General features: G+C 50.7%; 1 protein-coding gene and 1 non-coding gene across 4 annotated transcripts in view; both read right to left on the bottom strand.

The window, feature by feature from the left end:
• SRF (serum response factor) overlaps positions 1-9753 on the bottom strand; it is a 135902-nt gene extending 126149 nt beyond the window's left edge. For 2 of the 3 annotated variants that reach the window (XR_008402140.1, XM_053712773.1), the window contains exon 1: positions 7794-9753. Coding sequence is in view for 2 of the 3 variants with exons in the window: in XM_053712773.1 (XP_053568748.1) it covers positions 7794-8210 (417 nt within the window). In the remaining variant the exon portion in view is untranslated. The remainder of the gene's footprint in view (positions 1-7793) is intronic. The other variant, XM_053712772.1, reaches the window with a different exon arrangement.
• LOC128658616 (small nucleolar RNA SNORA54) lies at positions 5094-5228 on the bottom strand. Its single transcript, XR_008402288.1, has one exon. It is a non-coding gene; the product is annotated as a small nucleolar RNA SNORA54 (small nucleolar RNA).
• Positions 9754-24927: the final 15174 nt, after the last annotated feature.

The following is a 24927-nucleotide window of genomic DNA, read 5'->3' as shown; positions in this document are numbered from 1 at the left end:
ACAAACCTGGTGTCCAAACGTGTGCCAATACAACTGCCTTTTATCCAGGGGTTACTTATATGAATGGATCTCATACTGATGGCAATACTACTCTGTACGTCCGCTCCTCTCCCCTATCTGCCAGCGTACCCCTAACCATCCGTCTACTGTCAGCTACTCTTCCCTACATACCAGTGTACCCCTAACCATCCCGTCTACTGTCAGCACCTCTTCCCTACGTGCCAGCGTACCCCTTACCATCCCGTCTGTCAGCATACCCCTACCCATCTCTCTGTACCTTCAGCTCCTATTCCCTACATGCCAGAATAACCCTACCCATCCATCTGTAATATCAGCACCTCTCCCCTACATGCCAGCGTACCGCCATCTTATCCCTCTGTTCCTTCAGGACCTCTCCCCTACATGCCAGCGTATCCCTACCCATCTGTACTATCAGCTCCTCTTCCCTACATGCCAGCGTATCCCTACCCATCCATCTGTACTATCAGCACCTCTCCCCTACATGCCAGCGTATCCCTTCTTATCCCTCTGTACAATCAGCACCTCTCCCCTACATGCCAGCGTACCCCTACCCATCCATCTGTACTATCAGCACCTCTCCCCTACATGCCAGCGTACCCCTACTTATCCCTCTGTACCTTCAGCTCCTGTTCCCTACATGCCAGCGTATCCCTACCCATCCCTCTGTACCTTCAGCTCCTCTTCCCTACATGCCAGCGTACCCCTATTTATCCCTCTGTACAATCAGCACCTCTCCCTTACATGCCAGCGTATCCCTACCCATCCATCTGTACTATCAGCACCTCTCCCCTACATGCCAGCGTATCCCTACTTATCCCTCTGTACAATCAGCACCTCTCCCCTACATGCTAGCGTACCCCTACTTATCCCTCTGTTCCCTCAGGACCTCTCCCCTACATGTCAGCGTACCCCTACTTATCCCTCTGTACAATCAGCAACTCTCCCCTACATGCCAGCATACCCCAACTCATCCATCTGTACTATCAGCTCCTCTTCCCTACATGCCAGCGTATCCCTACCCATCCATCTGTACTATCAGCACCTCTCCCCTACATGCCAGCGTATCCCTACTTATCCCTCTGTACAATCAGCACCTCTCCCCTACATGCCAGCGTACCCCTACCCATCCATCTGTACTATCAGCACCTCTCCCCTACATGCCAGCGTACCCCTACTTATCCCTCTGTACCTTCAGCTCCTGTTCCCTACATGCCAGCGTATCCCTACCCATCCCTCTGTACCTTCAGCTCCTCTTCCCTACATGCCAGCGTACCCCTATTTATCCCTCTGTACAATCAGCACCTCTCCCTTACATGCCAGCGTATCCCTACCCATCCATCTGTACTATCAGCACCTCTCCCCACTTATCCCTCTGTACAATCAGCACCTCTCCCCTACATGCTAGCGTACCCCTACTTATCCCTCTGTTCCCTCAGGACCTCTCCCCTACATGTCAGCGTACCCCTACTTATCCCTCTGTACAATCAGCAACTCTCCCCTACATGCCAGCATACCCCTACCCATCCATACAATCAGCACCTCTCCCCTACATGCCAGTGTATCCCTACCCATCCCTCTGTACCTTCAGGACCTCTCCCCTACATGCCAGCGTACCCCTACTTATCCCTCTGTATCTTCAGCTCCTCTTCCCTACATGCCAGCGTATCCCTACCCATCTGTACTATCAGCACCTCTCCCCTACATGCCAGCATACCCCTACTTATCCCTCTGTACCTTCAGCTCCTCTAACCTACATGCCAGCGTATCCCTACCCATCCATCTGTACTATCAGCACCTCTCCTACATGCCAGCGTATCCCTACTTATCCCTCTGTACAATCAGCACCTCTCCCCTACATGCCAGCGTACCCCTACCCATCCATCTGTACAATCAGCACCTCTCCCCTACATGCCAGCGTATCCCTACTTATCCCTCTGTACCTTCAGCTCCTCTTCCCTACATGCCAACGTACCCCCTACTTATCCCTCTGTACTATCAGCACCTCTCTCCTACATGCCAGCGTATCCCTACTTATCCCTCTGTACCTTCAGCTCCTCTTCCCGACATGCCAGTGTATCCCTACTTATCCCTCTGTACCTTCAGGACCTCTCCCCTACATGCCAGCGTACCCCTACTTATCTCTCTGTACCTTCAGCTCCTCTTCCCTACATGCCAGCGTACCCCTACTTATCCCAGTTCCTTCAGGACCTCTCCCCTACATGCCAGCGTACCCCTACTTATCCCTCTGTACAATCAGCACCTCTCCCCTACATGCAAGCGTACCCCTACCCATCCATATGTACTATCAGCACCTCTCCCCTACATGCCAGCGTACCCCTACCCATCCATCTGTACTATCGGCACCTCTCCCCTACATGCCAGCGTATCCCTACCCATCCATCTGTACTATCAGCACCTCTCCCCGACATGCCAGCGTATCCCTACCCATCCATCTGTACTATCAGCACCTCTCCCCTACATGCCAGCGTATCCCTACCCATCCATCTGTACAATCAGCACCTCTCCCCTACATGCCAGCGTACCCCTACTTATCCCTCTTCCTTCAGGACCTCTCCCCTACATGCCAGCATATCCCTACGTATACCTCTGTAAAATCAGCAACTCTCCCCTACATGCCAGCGTACCCCAACCCATCCATCTGTACTATCAGCACCTCTGCCCTACATGCCAGCGAACCCCTACCCATCCATCTGTATAATCAGCACCTCTTCCCTACATGCCAGTGTATCCCTACCCATCCCTCTGTACCTTCAGGACCTCTCCCCTACATGCCAGCGTACCCCTACTTATCCCTCTGTACCTTCAGCTCCTCTTCCCTACATGCCAGCGTATCCCTACCCATCTGTACTATCAGCACCTCTCCCCTACATGCCAGCATACCCCTACTTATCCCTCTGTACCTTCAGCTCCTCTAACCTACATGCCAGCGTATCCCTACCCATCCATCTGTACTATCAGCACCTCTCCCCTACATGCCAGCGTATCCCTACTTATCCCTCAGTACAATCAGTACCTCTCCCCTACATACCAGCGCATCTCTACCCATCCATCTGTACAATCAATACCTCTCCACTATATGTCAGCGTACCCCTACCCATCCATCTGTACAATCAGCACCTCTCCCCTACATGCCAGCGTACCCCTAATTATCCCTCTGTACCTTCAGCTCCTCTTCCCTACATGCCAGCGTACCCCTACTTATCCCTCTGTACCTTCAGCTCCTCTTCCCTACATGCCAGCGTATCCCTACCCATCTGTACTATCAGCACCTCTCCCCTACATGCCAGCATACCCCTACTTATCCCTCTGTACCTTCAGCTCCTCTAACCTACATGCCAGCGTATCCCTACCCATCCATCTGTACTATCAGCACCTCTCCCCTACATGCCAGCGTATCCCTACTTATCCCTCAGTACAATCAGTACCTCTCCCCTACATACCAGCGCATCTCTACCCATCCATCTGTACAATCAATACCTCTCCACTATATGTCAGCGTACCCCTACCCATCCATCTGTACAATCAGCACCTCTCCCCTACATGCCAGCGTACCCCTAATTATCCCTCTGTACCTTCAGCTCCTCTTCCCTACATGCCAGCGTACCCCTACTTATCCCTCTGTACCTTCAGCTCCTCTTCCCTACATGCCAGCGTATCCCTACTTATCCATCTGTACCTTCAGCTCCTCTTCCCCACATGCCAGCGTACCCCTACTTATCCCTCTGTACAATCAGCACCTCTCTCCTACATGCCAGCGTATCCCTACTTATCACTCTGTAGCTTCAGCTCCTCTTCCCTACATGCCAGCGTATCCCTACTTATCCCTCTGTACTATCAGCACCTCTCCCCTACATGCCAGTGTATCCCTAACCATCCATCTGTACAATAAGCTCCTCTCCACTACATGCCAGGGTATCCCTACCCATCCATCTGTACTATCAGCACCTCTCCCCTACATGCCAGGGTATCCCTACCCATCCATCTGTACTATCAGCACCTCTCCCCTACATGCCAGGGTATCCCTACCCATCCACCTGTACAATCAGCACCTCTCCCCTACATGCCAGCGTATCCCTACTTATCCCTGTTCCTTCAGGACCTCTCCCCTACATGCCAGTGTATCCCTACTTATCCCTCTGTACAATCAGCAACTCTCCCCTACATGCCAGCGTACCCCTACTTATCCCTCTGTAAATCAGCACCTCTCCCCTACATCCCAGCGTACCCCTACCCAGCCATCTGTACAATCAGCACCTCTCCCCTACATGCCAACGTACCCTTACTTATCCCTCTGTACCTTCAGCTCCTCTTCCCTACATGCCAGCGTACCCCTACTTATCCCTGTTCCTTCAGGATCTCTCCCCTACATGCCAGTGTATCCCTACTTATCCCTCTGTACCTTCAGCTCCTCTTCCCTACATGCCAGCGTACCCCTACTTATCCCTGTTCCTTCAGGATCTCTCCCCTACATGCCAGCGTATCCCTACTTATCCCTCTGTACCTTCAGCTCCTCTTCCCTACATGCCAGCGTACCCCTACTTATCCCTCTGTACCTTCAGGATCTCTTCCCTACATGCCAGCGTACCCCTACCCATCCCTCTGTTCCTTCAGGACCTCTCCCCTACATGCCAGCATCCCTCTGTACATGAGCGACTTTCCCCCTATAAGGCAGGGTACACCTGCTGACAGACAACAAATCAGTTTAGCCATGGTATTCTGTTGTCTAGATGTAGAAGTTATCAGTCAAGTCTAAAACTCCGTTTTCCTGAAAACCCTAAACCCTTAAAAGAGACAATCTCAACTTGATACTGGAGTAGGTTAGCCAAGGACATTATTTTACCAAAAGCTGCATTGTTTAGCATGAAGTAATGCCAGTGGTGTAGCCAGTGACAAGTATGTAGTAGGCTCTCACAAGTACAAATAGCAAATATAAAAAGTCTTTAAATGTTTATTAGATAAATAATCATTAAATATGTAAAATTATGCAATGCGTGTTTTGTATAGCAGAGAATGTTATAAAGTACTACACTACATCCTGTATACATGATGTGCTTTGTACCCAAGCTTCAGGGGAGGTGGCAAGACCAGAGACACTTGCCACGTGCACCCCCCGGCTGGTAATAATATAGCACTGGAATGGAACCCACAGCCAGGAGAGAGCTGGAAGCAGGTTACGTACAGTGCAGGAAAGCAAATCAGAGACCATCTCTATACGACTCCTCACCTGCCACACAGTACCCTCTGGCTTTACCCAACATGCCCTGCACACGTACCAGCTGATCACCATGCACGCTGGCTTTATGAGTGAACGCATTTCACTTCTGAATAAAAATTTCTGCAAGGTGCAGGGCCTGCACCTCTCCCCCCTGCCTAACTCCTCTTACCCCTCACAGGCCCTGCGCCTCAACCCCCTGCCTACCCCTCACAGGCCCTGCGCCTCTCCCCCTGGCTGCTTCTTCTTACCCCTCACAGGCCCTGCGCCTCAACCCCCTGGCTGCTTCTTCTTACCCCTCACAGGCCCTGCGCCTCAACCCCATGGCTGCTTCTTCTTACCCCTCACAGGCCCTGCGCCTCAACCCCCTGGCTGCTTCTTCTTACCCCTCACAGGCCCTGCGCCTCAACCCCCTGGCTGCTTCTTCTTACCCCTCACAGGCCCTGCGCCTCAACCCCCTGGCTGCTTCTTCTTACCCCTCACAGGCCCTGCGCCTCAACCCCCTGGCTGCTTCTTCTTACCCCTCACAGGCCCTGCGCCTCAACCCCCTGGCTGCTTCTTCTTACCCCTCACAGGCCCTGCGCCTCAACCCCCTGGCTGCTTCTTCTTACCCCTCACAGGCCCTGCGCCTCAACCCCCTGGCTGCTTCTTCTTACCCCTCACAGGCCCTGCGCCTCAACCCCCTGGCTGCTTCTTCTTACCCCTCACAGGCCCTGCGCCTCAACCCCCTGGCTGCTTCTTCTTACCCCTCACAGGCCCTGCGCCTCAACCCCCTGGCTGCTTCTTACCCCTCACAGGCCCTGCGCCTCTCCCCCTGGCTGCTTCTTCTTACCCCTCACAGGCCCTGCGCCTCTCCCCCTGGCTGCTTCTTCTTACCCCTCACAGGCCCTGCGCCTCTCCCCCTGGCTGCTTCTTCTTACCCCTCACAGGCCCTGCGCCTCTCCCCCTGGCTGCTTCTTCTTACCCCTCACAGGCCCTGCGCCTCTCCCCCTGGCTGCTTCTTCTTACCCCTCACAGGCCCTGCGCCTCTCCCCCTGGCTGCTTCTTCTTACCCCTCACAGGCCCTGCGCCTCTCCCCCTGGCTGCTTCTTCTTACCCCTCACAGGCCCTGCGCCTCTCCCCCTGGCTGCTTCTTCTTACCCCTCACAGGCCCTGCGCCTCTCCCCCTGGCTGCTGCTTCTTACCCCTCACAGGCCCTGCGCCTCTCCCCCTGGCTGCTGCTTCTTACCCCTCACAGGCCCTGCGCCTCTCCCCCTGGCTGCTGCTTCTTACCCCTCACAGGCCCTGCGCCTCTCCCCCTGGCTGCTTCTTCTTACCCCTCACAGGCCCTGCGCCTCTCCCCCTGGCTGCTTCTTCTTACCCCTCACAGGCCCTGCGCCTCTCCCCCTGGCTGCTTCTTCTTACCCCTCACAGGCCCTGCGCCTCTCCCCCTGGCTGCTTCTTCTTACCCCTCACAGGCCCTGCGCCTCTCCCCCTGGCTGCTTCTTCTTACCCCTCACAGGCCCTGCGCCTCTCCCCCTGGCTGCTGCTTCTTACCCCTCACAGGCCCTGCGCCTCTCCCCCTGGCTGCTGCTTCTTACCCCTCACAGGCCCTGCGCCTCTCCCCCTGCTGCTTCTTCTTACCCCTCACAGGCCCTGCGCCTCTCCCCCTGCTGCTTCTTCTTACCCCTCTCAGGCCCTGCGCCTCTCCCCCTGCTGCTTCTTCTTACCCCTCACAGGCCCTGCGCCTCTCCCCCTGCTGCTTCTTCTTACCCCTCACAGGCCCTGCGCCTCTCCCCCTGGCTGCTGCTTCTTACCCCTCACAGGCCCTGCGCCTCTCCCCCTGCTGCTTCTTCTTACCCCTCACAGGCCCTGCGCCTCTCCCCCTGCTGCTTCTTCTTACCCCTCACAGGCCCTGCGCCTCTCCCCCTGCTGCTTCTTCTTACCCCTCACAGGCCCTGCGCCTCTCCTCCTGGCTGCTGCTTCTTACCCCTCACAGGCCCTGCGCCTCTCCCCCTGCTGCTTCTTCTTCTTACCCCTCACAGGCCCTGCGCCTCTCCCCCTGCTGCTTCTTCTTACCCCTCACAGGCCCTGCGCCTCTCCCCCTGCTGCTTCTTCTTACCCCTCACAGGCCCTGCGCCTCTCCCCCTGGCTGCTGCTTCTTACCCCTCACAGGCCCTGCGCCTCTCCCCCTGCTGCTTCTTCTTACCCCTCACAGGCCCTGCGCCTCTCCCCCTGCTGCTTCTTCTTACCCCTCACAGGCCCTGCGCCTCTCCCCCTGCTGCTTCTTCTTACCCCTCACAGGGCCCTGCGCCTCTCCCCCTGGCTGCTGCTTCTTACCCCTCACAGGCCCTGCGCCTCTCCCCCTGCTGCTTCTTCTTACCCCTCACAGGCCCTGCGCCTCTCCCCCTGCTGCTTCTTCTTACCCCTCACAGGCCCTGCGCCTCTCCCCCTGGCTGCTGCTTCTTCTTACCCCTCACAGGCCCTGCGCCTCTCCCCCTGCTTCTTACCTGTCCCTGCACACCTCCCCGGCCCTCCCTGCACACCTCCCCGGCCCTACCTTCTTCATGATGCCGGTCTTCCTCTTGCTGAACGTGGTGTACCTCCTCAGTTTGTTATCGATAAACTCCATCTTGATCTTCACCCGGCCCCGCGTTTTCTTGCCCGGCTTAGCCCCGGATACAGCGGCCCCGCTCCCTGGGTAAAGCCCCGGCTGCACTCCGGGGTCTGACAGTTCTAGGTCGCCATGCCCCCGCTTCACTCCGCGGGAGACCACAGGCGGCTCATCGTCCTCCCCAGAGTCCGAGCTGCCCTCACTCCCGCTGTACACAGCGGCTCCGCTCCCCGAGGGTCCATCATAGCGCTGCCCGACTGCTGGACCCATCGTGCGGCCTCCCCTGCGCTGTAATGGGAGCCCCGAGCTGCGGCCTACTGCTGAGCCGTTACCCGGGGCCGCCCCGGCCTGGCTGGGCAACATTCCCGCGAGTCAGCGCCTAGCCATGGGGAAGAGGACCCAGGAACAGGGGGGCAGACTGGTGATCAGGGGCTCTGTGCTCTCACACCGGGCTGTGTCACTGGGTCAGGCCGGGGGAAGCTGCTCTCACACCGGGCTGTGTCACTGGGTCAGGCCAGGGGGAAGCTGCTCTCACACCGGGCTGTGTCACTGGGTCAGGCCGGGGCTCTGTGCTCTCACACCGGGCTGTGTCACTGGGTCAGGCCGGGGGAAGCTGCTCTCACACCGGGCTGTGTCACTGGGTCAGGCCGGGGCTCTGTGCTCTCACACCGGGCTGTGTCACTGGGTCAGGCCGGGGCTCTGTGCTCTCACACCGGGCTGTGTCACTGGGTCAGGCCGGGGCTCTGTGCTCTCACACCGGGCTGTGTCACTGGGTCAGGCCAGGGGGAAGCTGCTCTCACACCGGGCTGTGTCACTGGGTCAGGCCGGGGCTCTGTGCTCTCACACCGGGCTGTGTCACTGGGTCAGGCCAGGGGGAAGCTGCTCTCACACCGGGCTGTGTCACTGGGTCAGGCCAGGGGGAAGCTGCTCTCACACCGGGCTGTGTCACTAGGTTAGGCCGGGGCTCTGTGCTCTCACACCGGGCTGTGTCACTGGGTCAGGCCAGGGAAAGCTGCTCTCACACCGGGCTTTGTCACTGGGTCAGGCCGGGGCTCTGTGCTCTCACACCGGGCTGTGTCACTGGGTCAGGCCGGGGAACCTGTTCTCATACCGGGCTGTGTCACTGAGTCAGGCCGGGGCTCTGTGCTCTCACACCGGGCTTTGTCACTGGGTCAGGCCAGGGAAAGCTGCTCTCACACCGGGCTTTGTCACTGGGTCAGGCCGGGGCTCTGTGCTCTCACACCGGGCTGTGTCACTGGGTCAGGCCGGGGAACCTGTTCTCATACCGGGCTGTGTCACTGGGTCAGGCCGGGGAACCTGTTCTCATACCGGGCTGTGTTACTGAGTCAGGCCGGGGCTCTGTGCTCTCATACCGGGCTGTGTCACTGAGTCAGGCCGGGGCTCTGTGCTCTCACACCGGGCTGTGTCACTGGGTCAGGCCGGGGGAAGCTGCTCTCACACCGGGCTGTGTCACTGAGTCAGGCCGGGGCTCTGTGCTCTCACACCGGGCTGTGTCACTGGGTCAGGCCGGGGAACCTGCTCTCATACCGGGCTGTGTCACTGAGTCAGGCCGGGGCTCTGTGCTCTCACACCGGGCTGTGTCACTGGGTCAGGCCGGGGGAAGCTGCTCTCACACCGGGCTGTGTCACTAGGTCAGGCCGGGGGAAGCTGCTCTCACACCGGGCTGTGTCACTAGGTTAGGCCAAGGAACCTGCTCTCACACCGGGCTGTGTCACTGAGTCAGGCCGGGGCTCTGTTCTGAGTGCTCGGGCTAAGTCAGGCCGGGGAACTAACTCTCACTCCCGTCTGCCTCACTCGCCCTGACCGCTGTTCCCCGCGTACAATCTCCGGCCAATCACATTTGGAGCCGCATCACAACCTAAACACGCGTGCCAAGTAATGACAGCTGTAATAACTATACATATCCGCGCTTTTGCCGGGACTATTTTCCCATTTTAATACATATGGGAACAATTCTTGCGGAAGGACACCGCAAACTACAACAACAAATGAAGGACTATTTTCAACCATATAAAGAGTTACAATGTTTCCTTTTATGGAAAAGCCTGTCCTTATATGGTGAGTCACTGTACCCGCCGCCCATTGGTGCATTGCATAGCAAAGAGAACTTCCTGATTGGTTAGTGCCAATAAGAGGGCGTCGATAGATTTACAAATATAGAAAAGGGGGCGTGGTCACAAGAAACGTCATGCAACAGATGTCCGGTCTTAAAGCGCCCGCAGCATCTTGTTAGAGGTTGTCACAGCGCCCCTAGCGTCATTGTGAGAAACAACAGGCTGATAAACTAGCGTGAGAATGCGGGAAAAGCTGCTGTACCGGTCTAATCCCTCTTATAGCTGCACAAACATATTGTACTGGAGCTCACCAAGCAGACCCACTGTACTGGAGCTCACCAAGCAGACCCACTGTACTGGAGCTCACCGCGCAGACCCATTGTACTGGAGCTCACCGCGCAGACCCATTGTACTGGAGCTCACCAAGCAGACCCACTGTACTGGAGCTCACCAAGCAGACCCATTGTACTGGAGCTCACCGCGCAGACCCATTGTACTGGAGCTCACCGCGCAGACCCATTGTACTGGAGCTCACCAAGCAGACCCACTGTACTGGAGCTCACCGCGCAGACCCATTGTACTGGAGCTCACCGCGCAGACCCACTGTACTGGAGCTCACCGCGCAGACCCATTGTACTGGAGCTCACCGCGCAGACCCACTGTACTGGAGCTCACCAAGCAGACCCACTGTACTGGAGCTCACTGCGCAGACCCACTGTACTGGAGCTCACCGCGCAGACCCACTGTACTGGAGCTCACCGCGCAGACCCATTGTACTGGAGCTCACCGCGCAGACCCACTGTACTGGAGCTCACCGCGCAGACCCACTGTACTGGAGCTCACCGCGCAGACCCATTGTACTGGAGCTCACCGCGCAGACCCATTGTACTGGAGCTCACCGCGCAGACCCATTGTACTGGAGCTCACCAAGCAGACCCACTGTACTGGAGCTCACCAAGCAGACCCATTGTACTGGAGCTCACCGCGCAGACCCATTGTACTGGAGCTCACCGCGCAGACCCATTGTACTGGAGCTCACCAAGCAGACCCACTGTACTGGAGCTCACCAAGCAGACCCATTGTACTGGAGCTCACCGCGCAGACCCATTGTACTGGAGCTCACCGCGCAGACCCATTGTACTGGAGCTCACCGCGCAGACCCACTGTACTGGAGCTCACCGCGCAGACCCACTGTACTGGAGCTCACCGCGCAGACCCATTGTACTGGAGCTCACCGCGCAGACCCACTGTACTGGAGCTCACCGCGCAGACCCACTGTACTGGAGCTCACCGCGCAGACCCACTGTACTGGAGCTCACCGCGCAGACCCATTGTACTGGAGCTCACCGCGCAGACCCACTGTACTGGAGCTCACCAAGCAGACCCACTGTACTGGAGCTCACCAAGCAGACCCACTGTACTGGAGCTCACCGCGCAGACCCATTGTACTGGAGCTCACCGCGCAGACCCATTGTACTGGAGCTCACCGCGCAGACCCACTGTACTGGAGCTCACCAAGCAGACCCATTGTACTGGAGCTCACCAAGCAGACCCACTGTACTGGAGCTCACCGCGCAGACCCACTGTACTGGAGCTCACCGCGCAGACCCACTGTACTGGAGCTCACCGCGCAGACCCACTGTACTGAAGCTCACCGCGCAGACCCATTGTACTGGAGCTCACCGCGCAGACCCATTGTACTGGAGCACACCGCGCAGACCCATTGTACTGGAGCTCACCGCGCAGACCCATTGTACTGGAGCTCACCGCGCAGACCCATTGTACTGGAGCTCACCAGATAAACTCATTGTACTGGAGCTCACCACACAGACCCATTGTACTGGAGCTCACCAAGCAGACCCACTGTACTGGAGCTCACCAAGCAGACCCACTGTACTGGAGCTCACCGCATAAACTCATTGTACTGGAGCTCACCGCGCAGACCCATTGTACTGGAGCTCACCGCGCAGACCCATTGTACTGGAGCTCACCGCGCAGACCCATTGTACTGGAGCTCACCAGATAAACTCACTGTACTGGAGATCATCACGTAGACCCATTGTACTGGAGCTCACCACGCAGACCCATTGTACTGGAACTCACCGTGCAGACCCATTGTACTGGAGCTCACCGCGCAGACCCATTGTACTGGAGCTCACCACGCAGACCCATTGTACTGGAGCTCACCAGGCAGACCCATTGTACTGGAGCTCACCAGATAAACTCATTCTACTGGAGCTCACACGTCAATTCATTGTACTGGAGCTCACCATGAAAAATCATTGTACGTCAGCTTACTGCGTAAACTCATTGTACGTCAGCTCACTGTGTAAACTCATTGTATGTCAACTCACTGTGTAAACTCATTGTATGTCAGCTCACTGCGTAAACTCATTGTATGTCAGCTCACTGCGTAAACTCATTGTATGTCAGCTCACTACGTAAACTCATTGTACGTCAGCTCACTGCGTAAACTCATTGTACGTCAGCTCACTGCGTAAACTCATTGTACGTCAGCTCACTGCGTAAACTCATTGTACGTCAGCTCACTGCGTAAACTCATTGTACGTCAGCTCACTGCGTAAACTCATTGTACGTCAGCTCACTGCGTAAACTCATTGTACGTCAGCTCACTGCGTAAACTCATTGTACGTCAGCTCACTGCGTAAACTCATTGTACGTCAGCTCACTGCGTAAAATCATTGTATGTCAGCTCACTGCGTAAACTCATTGTACGTCAGCTCACTGTGTAAACTCATTGTATGTCAACTCACTGTGTAAACTCATTGTATGTCAGCTCACTGCGTAAACTCATTGTATGTCAGCTCACTGCGTAAACTCATTGTATGTCAGCTCACTACGTAAACTCATTGTACGTCAGCTCACTGCGTAAACTCATTGTACGTCAGCTCACTGCGTAAACTCATTGTACGTCAGCTCACTGCGTAAACTCATTGTACGTCAGCTCACTGCGTAAACTCATTGTACGTCAGCTCACTGCGTAAACTCATTGTACGTCAGCTCACTGCGTAAACTCATTGTACGTCAGCTCACTGCGTAAACTCATTGTACGTCAGCTCACTGCGTAAAATCATTGTATGTCAGCTCACTGCGTAAACTCATTGTATGTCAGCTCACTGCGTAAACTCATTGTATGTCAGCTCACTGCGTAAACTCACTGTATGTCAGCTCACTGCGTAAACTCATTGTACGTCAGCTCACTGCGTAAACTCATTGTATCTCAGCTCACTGCGTAAACTCACTGTATGTCAGCTCACTGCGTAAACTCACTGTATGTCAGCTCACTGCGTAAAATCATTGTATGTCAGCTCACTGTGTAAACTCATTGTATGTCAGTTCACTGCGTAAACTCATTGTATGTCAGCTCACTGTGTAAACTCATTGTATGTCAGCTCACTGCGTAAACTCATTGTACGTCAGCTCACTGCGTAAACTCATTGTACGTCAGCTTACTGCGTAAACTCGTACGTCAGCTCACTGCGTAAACTTATTGTACGTCAGCTCACTGCGTAAACTCATTGTACGTCAGCTCACTGCGTAAACTCATTGTACGTCAGCTTACTGCGTAAACTCGTACGTCAGCTCACTGCGTAAACTCATTGTACGTCAGCTCACTGAGTAAACTCGTACGTCAGCTCACTGCGTAAACTCATTGTATGTCAGCTCACTGCGTAAACTCATTGTATGTCAGCTCACTGCGTAAACTCATTGTATGTCAGCTCACTGCGTAAACTCATTGTATGTCAGCTCACTGCGTAAACTCATTGTATGTCAGCTCACTGCGTAAACTCGATGTACGTCAGCTCACTGCGTCAACTCATTGTACGTCAGCTCACTGCGTAAAATCTATGTATGTCAGCTCACTGCGTAAACTCATTGTATGTCAGCTCACTGCATAAACTCATTGTACGTCAGCTCACTGCGTAAACTCATTGTACGTCAGCTCACTGCGTAAAACCTATGTATGTCAGCTCACTGCGTAAACTCGTATGTCAGCTCACTGCGTAAACTCATTGTATGTCAGCTCACTGCGTAAACTCATTGTATGTCAGCTCACTGCGTAAACTCATTGTACGTCAGCTCACTGCGTAAACTCATTGTACGTCAGCTAACTGCGTAAACTCATTGTATGTCAGCTCACTGCGTAAACTCACTGTATGTCAGCTCACTGCGTAAAATCATTGTACGTCAGCTCACTGCGTAAACTCATTGTATGTCAGCTCACTGCGTTAACTCATTGTACGTCAGATCACTGCGTAAACTCATTGTACGTCAGCTCACTGCGTAAACTCATTGTATGTCAGCTCACTGCATAAACTCATTGTACGTCAGCTCACTGCGTAAACTCATTGTATCTCAGCTCACTGCGTAAAATCTATGTATGTCAGCTCACTGCGTAAACTCATTGTACGTCAGCTCACTGCGTAAACTCATTGTACGTCAGCTCACTGCGTAAACTCATTGTACGTCAGCTCACTGCGTAAACTCATTGTATGTCAGCTCACTGCGTAAACTCATTGTACGTCAGCTCACTGCGTAAACTCATTGTATGTCAGCTCACTGTGTAAAATCATTGTATGTCAGCTCACTGTGTAAACTCATTGTATGTCAGCTAACTGTGTAAAATCATTGTATGTCAGCTCACTGCGTAAACTCATTGTATGTCAGCTCACTGCGTAAACTCATTGTACGTCAGCTCACTGTGTAAAATCATTGTACGTCAGCTCACTGCGTAAACTCATTGTACGTCAGCTCACTGCGTAAACTCATTGTACGTCAGCTCACTGCGTAAACTCATTGAGTAAGCTGCTAGTGCAATGTTAAATGCGGAGAGCGTATTGCTCTCCGCATTTAGCGAGGTCTTGCGGACCTGATCCGCAGTGTCGGATCAGGTCCGCAAGCCCTTTGATAAATGGGCCCCATTGTATGTCAGCTCACTGCGTAAACTCATTGTATGTCAGCTCACTGCGTAAACTCATTGTATGTCAGCTCACTGCGTAAACTCATTGTACGTCAGCTCACTGCGTAAACTCATTGTATGTCAGCTCACTGCGTAAACTCATTGTATGTCAGCTCACTGCGTAAAATCTATGTATGTCAGCTCACTGCGTAAACTCATTGTACGTCAGCTCACTGCGTAAACTCATTGTACGTCAGCTCACTGCGTAAACTCATTGTACGTCAGCTCACTGTGTAAACTCATTGTATGTCAGCTCACTGCGTAAAATCTATGTATGTCAGCTCACTGCGTAAACTCATTGTATGTCAGCTCACTGCGTAAACTCATTGTATGTCAGCTCACTGCGTAAACTCATTGTACGTCAGCTCACTGCGTAAACTCATTGTACGTCAGCTCACTGCGTAAACTAATTGTACGTCAGCTCACTGCGTAAACTCATTGTATGTCAGCTCACTGCGTAAACTCATTGTATGTCAGCTCACTGCGTAAAATCTATGTATGTCAGCTCACTGCGTAAACTCATTGTACGTCAGCTCACTGCGTAAGCTCATTGTACGTCAGCTAACTGCGTAAACTCATTGTATGTCAGCTCACTGCGTAAAATCATTGTACGTCAGCTCACTGCGTAAACTCATTGTATGTCAGCTCACTGTGTAAAATCATTGTATGTCAGCTCACTGCGTAAACTCATTGTACGTCAGCTCACTGCGTAAACTCATTGTATGTCAGCTCACTGCGTAAACTCATTGTACGTCAGCTCACTGCGTAAACTCATTGTACGTCAGCTCACTGCGTAAACTCATTGTACGTCAGCTCACTGCGTAAACTCATTGTACGTCAGCTCACTGCGTAAACTCATTGTACGTCAGCTCACTGCGTAAACTCATTGTACGTCAGCTCACTGCGTAAACTCATTGTATGTCAGCTCACTGCGTAAACTCATTGTACGTCAGCTCACTGCGTAAACTCATTGTATCTCAGCTCACTGCGTAAAATCTATGTATGTCAGCTCACTGCGTAAACTCATTGTACGTCAGCTCACTGCGTAAACTCATTGTACGTCAGCTCACTGCGTAAACTCATTGTATGTCAGCTCACTGCGTAAAATCTATGTATGTCAGCTCACTGCGTAAACTCATTGTACGTCAGCTCACTGCGTAAACTCGTATGTCAGCTCACTGCGTAAACTCATTGTACGTCAGCTCACTGCGTAAAATCATTGTACGTCAGCTCACTGCGTAAACTGATTGTATGTCAGCTCACTGCGTAAACTCATTGAACGTCAGCTCACTGCGTGAACTCATTGTACGTCAGCTCACTGTGTAAACTCATTGTACGTCAGCTCACTGTGTAAACTCATTGTATGTCAGCTCACTGCGTAAACTCATTGTATGTCAGCTCACTGCGTAAAATCATTGTACGTCATTCACTGCGTAAACTCATTGTACGTCAGCTCACTGCGTAAACTCATTGTACGTCAGCTCACTGCGTAAACTCATTGTACGTCAGCTCACTGCGTAAACTCATTGTACGTCAGCTCACTGCGTAAACTCATTGTACGTCAGCTCACTGCGTAAAATCATTGTACGTCAGCTCACTGCGTAAACTCATTGTACGTCAGCTCACTGCGTAAACTCATTGTACGTCAGCTTACTGCGTAAACTCATTGTACGTCAGCTCACTGCGTAAACTTATTGTACGTCAGCTCACTGCGTAAACTCATTGTACGTCAGCTCACTGTGTAAACTCATTGTACGTCAGCTCACTGCGTAAACTCATTGTACGTCAGCTCACTGCGTAAACTCATTGTACGTCAGCTCACTGCGTAAAATCTATGTATGTCAGCTCACTGCGTAAACTCATTGTACGTCAGCTCACTGCGTAAACTCATTGTATGTCAGCTCACTGCGTAAACTCATTGTACGTCAGCTCACTGCGTAAACTCATTGTACGTCAGCTCACTGCGTAAACTCATTGTATGTCAGCTCACTGCGTAAACTCATTGTATGTCTGCTCACTGCGTAAAATCTATGTATGTCAGCTCACTGCGTAAACTCATTGTACGTCAGCTCACTGCGTAAGCTCATTGTACGTCAGCTAACTGCGTAAACTCATTGTATGTCAGCTCACTGCATAAAATCATTGTACGTCAGCTCACTGCGTAAACTCATTGTATGTCAGCTCACTGTGTAAAATCATTGTATGTCAGCTCACTGCGTAAACTCATTGTACGTCAGCTCACTGCGTAAACTCATTGTACGTCAGCTCACTGCGTAAACTCATTGTACGTCAGCTCACTGCGTAAACTCATTGTACGTCAGCTCACTGCGTAAACTCATTGTATGTCAGCTCACTGCGTAAACTCATTGTACGTCAGCTCACTGCGTAAACTCATTGTATCTCAGCTCACTGCGTAAAATCTATGTATGTCAGCTCACTGCGTAAACTCATTGTACGTCAGCTCACTGCGTAAACTCATTGTACGTCAGCTCACTGCGTAAACTCATTGTATGTCAGCTCACTGCGTAAACTCATTGTATGTCAGCTCACTGCGTAAAATCTATGTATGTCAGCTCACTGCGTAAACTCATTGTACGTCAGCTCACTGCGTAAACTCATTGTACGTCAGCTCACTGCGTAAACTCATTGTACGTCAGCTCACTGTGTAAACTCATTGTATGTCAGCTCACTGCGTAAAATCTATGTATGTCAGCTCACTGCGTAAACTCATTGTACGTCAGCTCACTGCGTAAACTCATTGTATGTCAGCTCACTGCGTAAACTCATTGTACGTCAGCTCACTGCGTAAACTCATTGTACGTCAGCTCACTGCGTAAACTAATTGTACGTCAGCTCACTGCGTAAACTCATTGTATGTCAGCTCACTGCGTAAACTCATTGTATGTCAGCTCACTGCGTAAAATCTATGTATGTCAGCTCACTGCGTAAACTCATTGTACGTCAGCTCACTGCGTAAGCTCATTGTACGTCAGCTAACTGCGTAAACTCATTGTATGTCAGCTCACTGCGTAAAATCATTGTACGTCAGCTCACTGCGTAAACTCATTGTATGTCAGCTCACTGTGTAAAATCATTGTATGTCAGCTCACTGCGTAAACTCATTGTACGTCAGCTCACTGCGTAAACTCATTGTACGTCAGCTCACTGCGTAAACTCATTGTACGTCAGCTCACTGCGTAAACTCATTGTACGTCAGCTCACTGCGTAAACTCATTGTACGTCAGCTCACTGCGTAAACTCATTGTACGTCAGCTCACTGCGTAAACTCATTGTACGTCAGCTCACTGCGTAAACTCATTGCACGTCAGCTCACTGCGTAAACTCATTGTACGTCAGCTCACTGCGTAAACTCATTGTATGTCAGCTCACTGCGTAAACTCATTGTACGTCAGCTCACTGCGTAAACTCATTGTATCTCAGCTCACTGCGTAAAATCTATGTATGTCAGCTCACTGCGTAAACTCATTGTACGTCAGCTCACTGCGTAAACTCATTGTACGTCAGCTCACTGCGTAAACTCATTGTACGTCAGCTCACTGCGTAAACTCATTGTATGTCAGCTCACTGCGTAAAATCTATGTATGTCAGCTCACTGCGTAAACTCATTGTACGTCAGCTCACTGCGTAAACTCATTGTACGTCAGCTCACTGCGTAAACTCATTGTATGTCAGCTCACTGCGTAAAATCTATGTATGTCAGCTCACTGCGTAAACTCATTGTACGTCAGCTCACTGCGTAAACTCATTGTATGTCAGCTCACTGCGTAAACTCATTGTACGTCAGCTCACTGCGTAAAATCATTGTACGTCAGCTCACTGCGTAAACTGATTGTATGTCAGCTCACTGCGTAAACTCATTGTACGTCAGCTCACTGCGTGAACTCATTGTACGTCAGCTCACTGTGTAAACTCATTGTACGTCAGCTCACTGCGTAAACTCATTGTACGTCAGCTCACTGCGTAAACTCATTGTATCTCAGCTCACTGCGTAAAATCTATGTATGTCAGCTCACTGCGTAAACTCATTGTACGTCAGCTCACTGCGTAAACTCATTGTACGTCAGCTCACTGCGTAAACTCATTGTACGTCAGCTCACTGCGTAAACTCATTGTATGTCAGCTCACTGCGTAAAATCTATGTATGTCAGCTCACTGCGTAAACTCATTGTACGTCAGCTCACTGCGTAAACTCATTGTACGTCAGCTCACTGCGTAAACTCATTGTATGTCAGCTCACTGCGTAAAATCTATGTATGTCAGCTCACTGCGTAAACTCATTGTACGTCAGCTCACTGCGTAAACTCATTGTATGTCAGCTCACTGCGTAAACTCATTGTACGTCAGCTCACTGCGTAAAATCATTGTACGTCAGCTCACTGCGTAAACTGATTGTATGTCAGCTCACTGCGTAAACTCATTGTACGTCAGCTCACTGCGTGAACTCATTGTACGTCAGCTCACTGTGTAAACTCATTGTACGTCAGCTCACTGTGTAAACTCATTGTATGTCAGCTCACTGCGTAAACTCATTGTATGTCAGCTCACTGCGTAAACTCATTGTATGTCAGCTCACTACGTAAAATCTATGTATGTCAGCTCACTGCGTAAAATCATTGTACGTCATTCACTGCGTAAACTCATTGTACGTCAGCTCACTGCGTAAACTCATTGTACGTCAGCTCACTGCGTAAACTCATTGTACGTCAGCTCACTGCGTAAACTCATTGTACGTCAGCTCACTGCGTAAACTCATTGTACGTCAGCTCACTGCGTAAAATCATTGTACGTCAGCTCACTGCGTAAACTCATTGTACGTCAGCTCACTGCGTAAACTCATTGTACGTCAGCTTACTGCGTAAACTCATTGTACGTCAGCTCACTGCGTAAACTTATTGTACGTCAGCTCACTGCGTAAACTCATTGTACGTCAGCTCACTGCGTAAAATCTATGTATGTCAGCTCACTGCGTAAACTCGTATGTCAGCTCACTGCGTAAACTCATTGTATGTCAGCTCACTGCGTAAACTCATTGTATGTCAGCTCACTGCGTAAACTCATTGTATGTCAGCTCACTGCGTAAACTCATTGTACGTCAGCTAACTGCGTAAACTCATTGTATGTCAGCTCACTGCGTAAACTCACTGTATGTCAGCTCACTGCGTAAAATCATTGTACGTCAGCTCACTGCGTAAACTCATTGTATGTCAGCTCACTGCGTTAACTCATTGTATGTCAGCTCACTGCGTTAACTCATTGTACGTCAGATCACTGCGTAAACTCATTGTACGTCAGCTCACTGCGTAAACTCATTGTATGTCAGCTCACTGCATAAACTCATTGTACGTCAGCTCACTGCGTAAACTCATTGTATCTCAGCTCACTGCGTAAAATCTATGTATGTCAGCTCACTGCGTAAACTCATTGTACGTCAGCTCACTGCGTAAACTCATTGTACGTCAGCTCACTGCGTAAACTCATTGTACGTCAGCTCACTGCGTAAACTCATTGTATGTCAGCTCACTGCGTAAACTCATTGTATGTCAGCTCACTGCGTAAACTCATTGTATGTCAGCTCACTGTGTAAAATCATTGTATGTCAGCTCACTGTGTAAACTCATTGTATGTCAGCTAACTGTGTAAAATCATTGTATGTCAGCTCACTGCGTAAACTCATTGTATGTCAGCTCACTGTGTAAACTCATTGTACGTCAGCTCACTGCGTAAAATCATTGTACGTCAGCTCACTGCGTAAACTCATTGTACGTCAGCTCACTGCGTAAACTCATTGTACGTCAGCTCACTGCGTAAACTCATTGAGTAAGCTGCTAGTGCAATGTTAAATGCGGAGAGCGTATTGCTCTCCGCATTTAGCGAGGTCTTGCGGACCTGATCCGCAGTGTCGGATCAGGTCCGCAAGCCCTTTGATAAATGGGCCCCATTGTATGTCAGCTCACTGCGTAAACTCATTGTATGTCAGCTCACTGCGTAAACTCATTGTATGTCAGCTCACTGCGTAAACTCATTGTACGTCAGCTCACTGCGTAAACTCATTGTACGTCAGCTCACTGCGTAAACTCATTGTATGTCAGCTCACTGCGTAAACTCATTGTATGTCAGCTCACTGCGTAAAATCTATGTATGTCAGCTCACTGCGTAAACTCATTGTACGTCAGCTCACTGCGTAAACTCATTGTACGTCAGCTCACTGCGTAAACTCATTGTACGTCAGCTCACTGTGTAAACTCATTGTATGTCAGCTCACTGCGTAAAATCTATGTATGTCAGCTCACTGCGTAAACTCATTGTACGTCAGCTCACTGCGTAAACTCATTGTATGTCAGCTCACTGCGTAAACTCATTGTATGTCAGCTCACTGCGTAAACTCATTGTACGTCAGCTCACTGCGTAAACTCATTGTACGTCAGCTCACTGCGTAAACTCATTGTACGTCAGCTCACTGCGTAAACTCATTGTACGTCAGCTCACTGCGTAAACTCATTGTACGTCAGCTCACTGCGTAAACTCATTGTACGTCAGCTCACTGCGTAAACTCATTGTATGTCAGCTCACTGTGTAAACTCATTGTACGTCAGCTCACTGCGTAAACTAATTGTACGTCAGCTCACTGCGTAAACTCATTGTATGTCAGCTCACTGCGTAAACTCATTGTATGTCAGCTCACTGCGTAAAATCTATGTATGTCAGCTCACTGCGTAAACTCATTGTACGTCAGCTCACTGCGTAAGCTCATTGTACGTCAGCTAACTGCGTAAACTCATTGTATGTCAGCTCACTGCGTAAACTCACTGTATGTCAGCTCACTGCGTAAAATCATTGTACGTCAGCTCACTGCGTAAACTCATTGTATGTCAGCTCACTGTGTAAAATCATTGTATGTCAGCTCACTGCGTAAACTCATTGTACGTCAGCTCACTGCGTAAACTCATTGTACGTCAGCTCACTGCGTAAACTCATTGTACGTCAGCTCACTGCGTAAACTCATTGTACGTCAGCTCACTGCGTAAAATCATTGTACGTCAGCTCACTGCGTAAACTCATTGTACGTCAGCTCACTGCGTAAACTCATTGTACGTCAGCTCACTGCGTAAACTCATTGTACGTCAGCTCACTGCGTAAACTCATTGTATGTCAGCTCACTGCGTAAACTCATTGTACGTCAGCTCACTGCGTAAACTCATTGTATCTCAGCTCACTGCGTAAAATCTATGTATGTCAGCTCACTGCGTAAACTCATTGTACGTCAGCTCACTGCGTAAACTCATTGTACGTCAGCTCACTGTGTAAACTCATTGTATGTCAGCTCACTGCGTAAAATCTATGTATGTCAGCTCACTGCGTAAACTCATTGTACGTCAGCTCACTGCGTAAACTCATTGTATGTCAGCTCACTGCGTAAACTCATTGTACGTCAGCTCACTGCGTAAAATCATTGTACGTCAGCTCACTGCGTAAACTGATTGTATGTCAGCTCACTGCGTAAACTCATTGTACGTCAGCTCACTGCGTGAACTCATTGTACGTCAGCTCACTGTGTAAACTCATTGTACGTCAGCTCACTGTGTAAACTCATTGTATGTCAGCTCACTGCGTAAACTCATTGTATGTCAGCTCACTGCGTAAACTCATTGTATGTCAGCTCACTACGTAAAATCTATGTATGTCAGCTCACTGCGTAAAATCATTGTACGTCATTCACTGCGTAAACTCATTGTACGTCAGCTCACTGCGTAAACTCATTGTACGTCAGCTCACTGCGTAAACTCATTGTACGTCAGCTCACTGCGTAAACTCATTGTACGTCAGCTCACTGCGTAAAATCATTGTACGTCAGCTCACTGCGTAAACTCATTGTACGTCAGCTCACTGCGTAAACTCATTGTACGTCAGCTCACTGCGTAAACTCATTGTACGTCAGCTCACTGCGTAAACTTATTGTACGTCAGCTCACTGCGTAAACTCATTGTACGTCAGCTCACTGCGTAAACTCATTGTACGTCAGCTCACTGCGTAAACTCATTGTACGTCAGCTCACTGCGTAAACTCATTGTACGTCAGCTCACTGCGTAAACTCATTGTACGTCAGCTCACTGCGTAAAATCATTGTACGTCAGCTCACTGCGTAAAATCATTGTACGTCAGCTCACTGCGTAAACTCATTGAGTGAGCTGCTAGTGCAATGTTAAATGCGGAGAGCGTATTGCTCTCCGCATTTAGCGAGGTCTTGCGGACCTGATCCGCAGTGTCGGATCAGGTCCGCAAGCCCTTTGATAAATGGGCCCCATTGTATGTCAGCTCACTGCGTAAACTCATTGTATGTCAGCTCACTGCGTAAACTCATTGTATGTCAGCTCACTGCGTAAACTCATTGTATGTCAGCTCACTGAGTAAACTCATTGTATGTCAGCTCACTGCGTAAACTCATTGTACGTCAGCTCACTGCGTAAACTCATTGTATGTCAGCTCACTGCGTAAAATCTATGTATGTCAGCTCACTGCGTAAACCGATTGTACGTCAGCTCACTGCGTAAACTCATTGTACGTCAGCTCACTGCGTAAACTCATTGTACGTCAGCTCACTGCGTAAACTCATTGTATGTCAGCTCACTGCGTAAAATCTATGTATGTCAGCTCACTGCGTAAACTCATTGTACGTCAGCTCACTGCGTAAACTCATTGTATGTCAGCTCACTGCGTAAACTCATTGTACGTCAGCTCACTGCGTAAACTCATTGTACGTCAGCTCACTGCGTAAACTCATTGTACGTCAGCTCACTGCGTAAACTCATTGTACGTCAGCTCACTGCGTAAACTCATTGTATGTCAGCTCACTGTGTAAACTCATTGTACGTCAGCTCACTGCGTAAACTCATTGTACGTCAGCTCACTGCGTAAACTCATTGTACGTCAGCTCACTGCGTCAACTCATTGTACGTCAGCTCACTGCGTAAAATCATTGTACGTCAGCTCACTGCGTAAACTCATTGTACGTCAGCTCACTGCGTAAACTCATTGTACGTCAGCTCACTGCGTAAAATCATTGTACGTCAGCTCACTGCGTAAACTCATTGTACGTCAGCTCACTGCGTAAACTCATTGTACGTCAGCTCACTGCGTAAACTCATTGTACGTCAGCTTACTGCGTAAACTCGTACGTCAGCTCACTGCGTAAACTTATTGTACGTCAGCTCACTGCGTAAACTCATTGTACGTCAGCTCACTGCGTAAACTCATTGTATGTCAGCTCACTGCGTAAACTCATTGTACGTCAGCTCACTGCGTAAAATCATTGTACGTCAGCTCACTGCGTAAACTCATTGTACGTCAGCTCACTGTGTAAACTCATTGTACGTCAGCTCACTGCGTAAACTCATTGAGTGAGCTGCTAGTGCAATGTTAAATGCGGAGAGCGTATTGCTCTCCGCATTTAGCGAGGTCTTGCGGACCTGATCCGCAGTGTCGGATCAGGTCCGCAAGCCCTTTGATAAATGGGCCCCATTGTATGTCAGCTCACTGCGTAAACTCATTGTATGTCAGCTCACTGCGTAAACTCGTACGTCAGCTCACTGCGTAAACTCATTGTATGTCAGCTCACTGCGTAAACTCATTGTATGTCAGCTCACTGCGTAAAATCTATGTATGTCAGCTCACTGCGTAAACCGATTGTACGTCAGCTCACTGCGTAAACTCATTGTATGTCAGCTCACTGCGTAAACTCATTGTACGTCAGCTCACTGCGTAAACTCATTGTACGTCAGCTCACTGCGTAAACTCATTGAGTGAGCTGCTAGTGCAATGTTAAATGCGGAGAGCGTATTTAGCGTAAACTCATTGTATGTCAGCTCACTGCGTAAACTCATTGTATGTCAGCTCACTGCATAAAATATATTATGTCAGCTCACTCCGTAAACTCATTGTACGTCAGCTCACTGCGTAAGCTCATTGTACGTCAGCTAACTGCGTAAACTCATTGTATGTCAGCTCA

This window comes from Bombina bombina, chromosome 4, assembly GCF_027579735.1.
Source record: "Bombina bombina isolate aBomBom1 chromosome 4, aBomBom1.pri, whole genome shotgun sequence".
NCBI classification, from domain to species: domain Eukaryota; kingdom Metazoa; phylum Chordata; class Amphibia; order Anura; family Bombinatoridae; genus Bombina; species Bombina bombina.
This window is presented reverse-complemented; position numbering and strand designations above follow the sequence as displayed.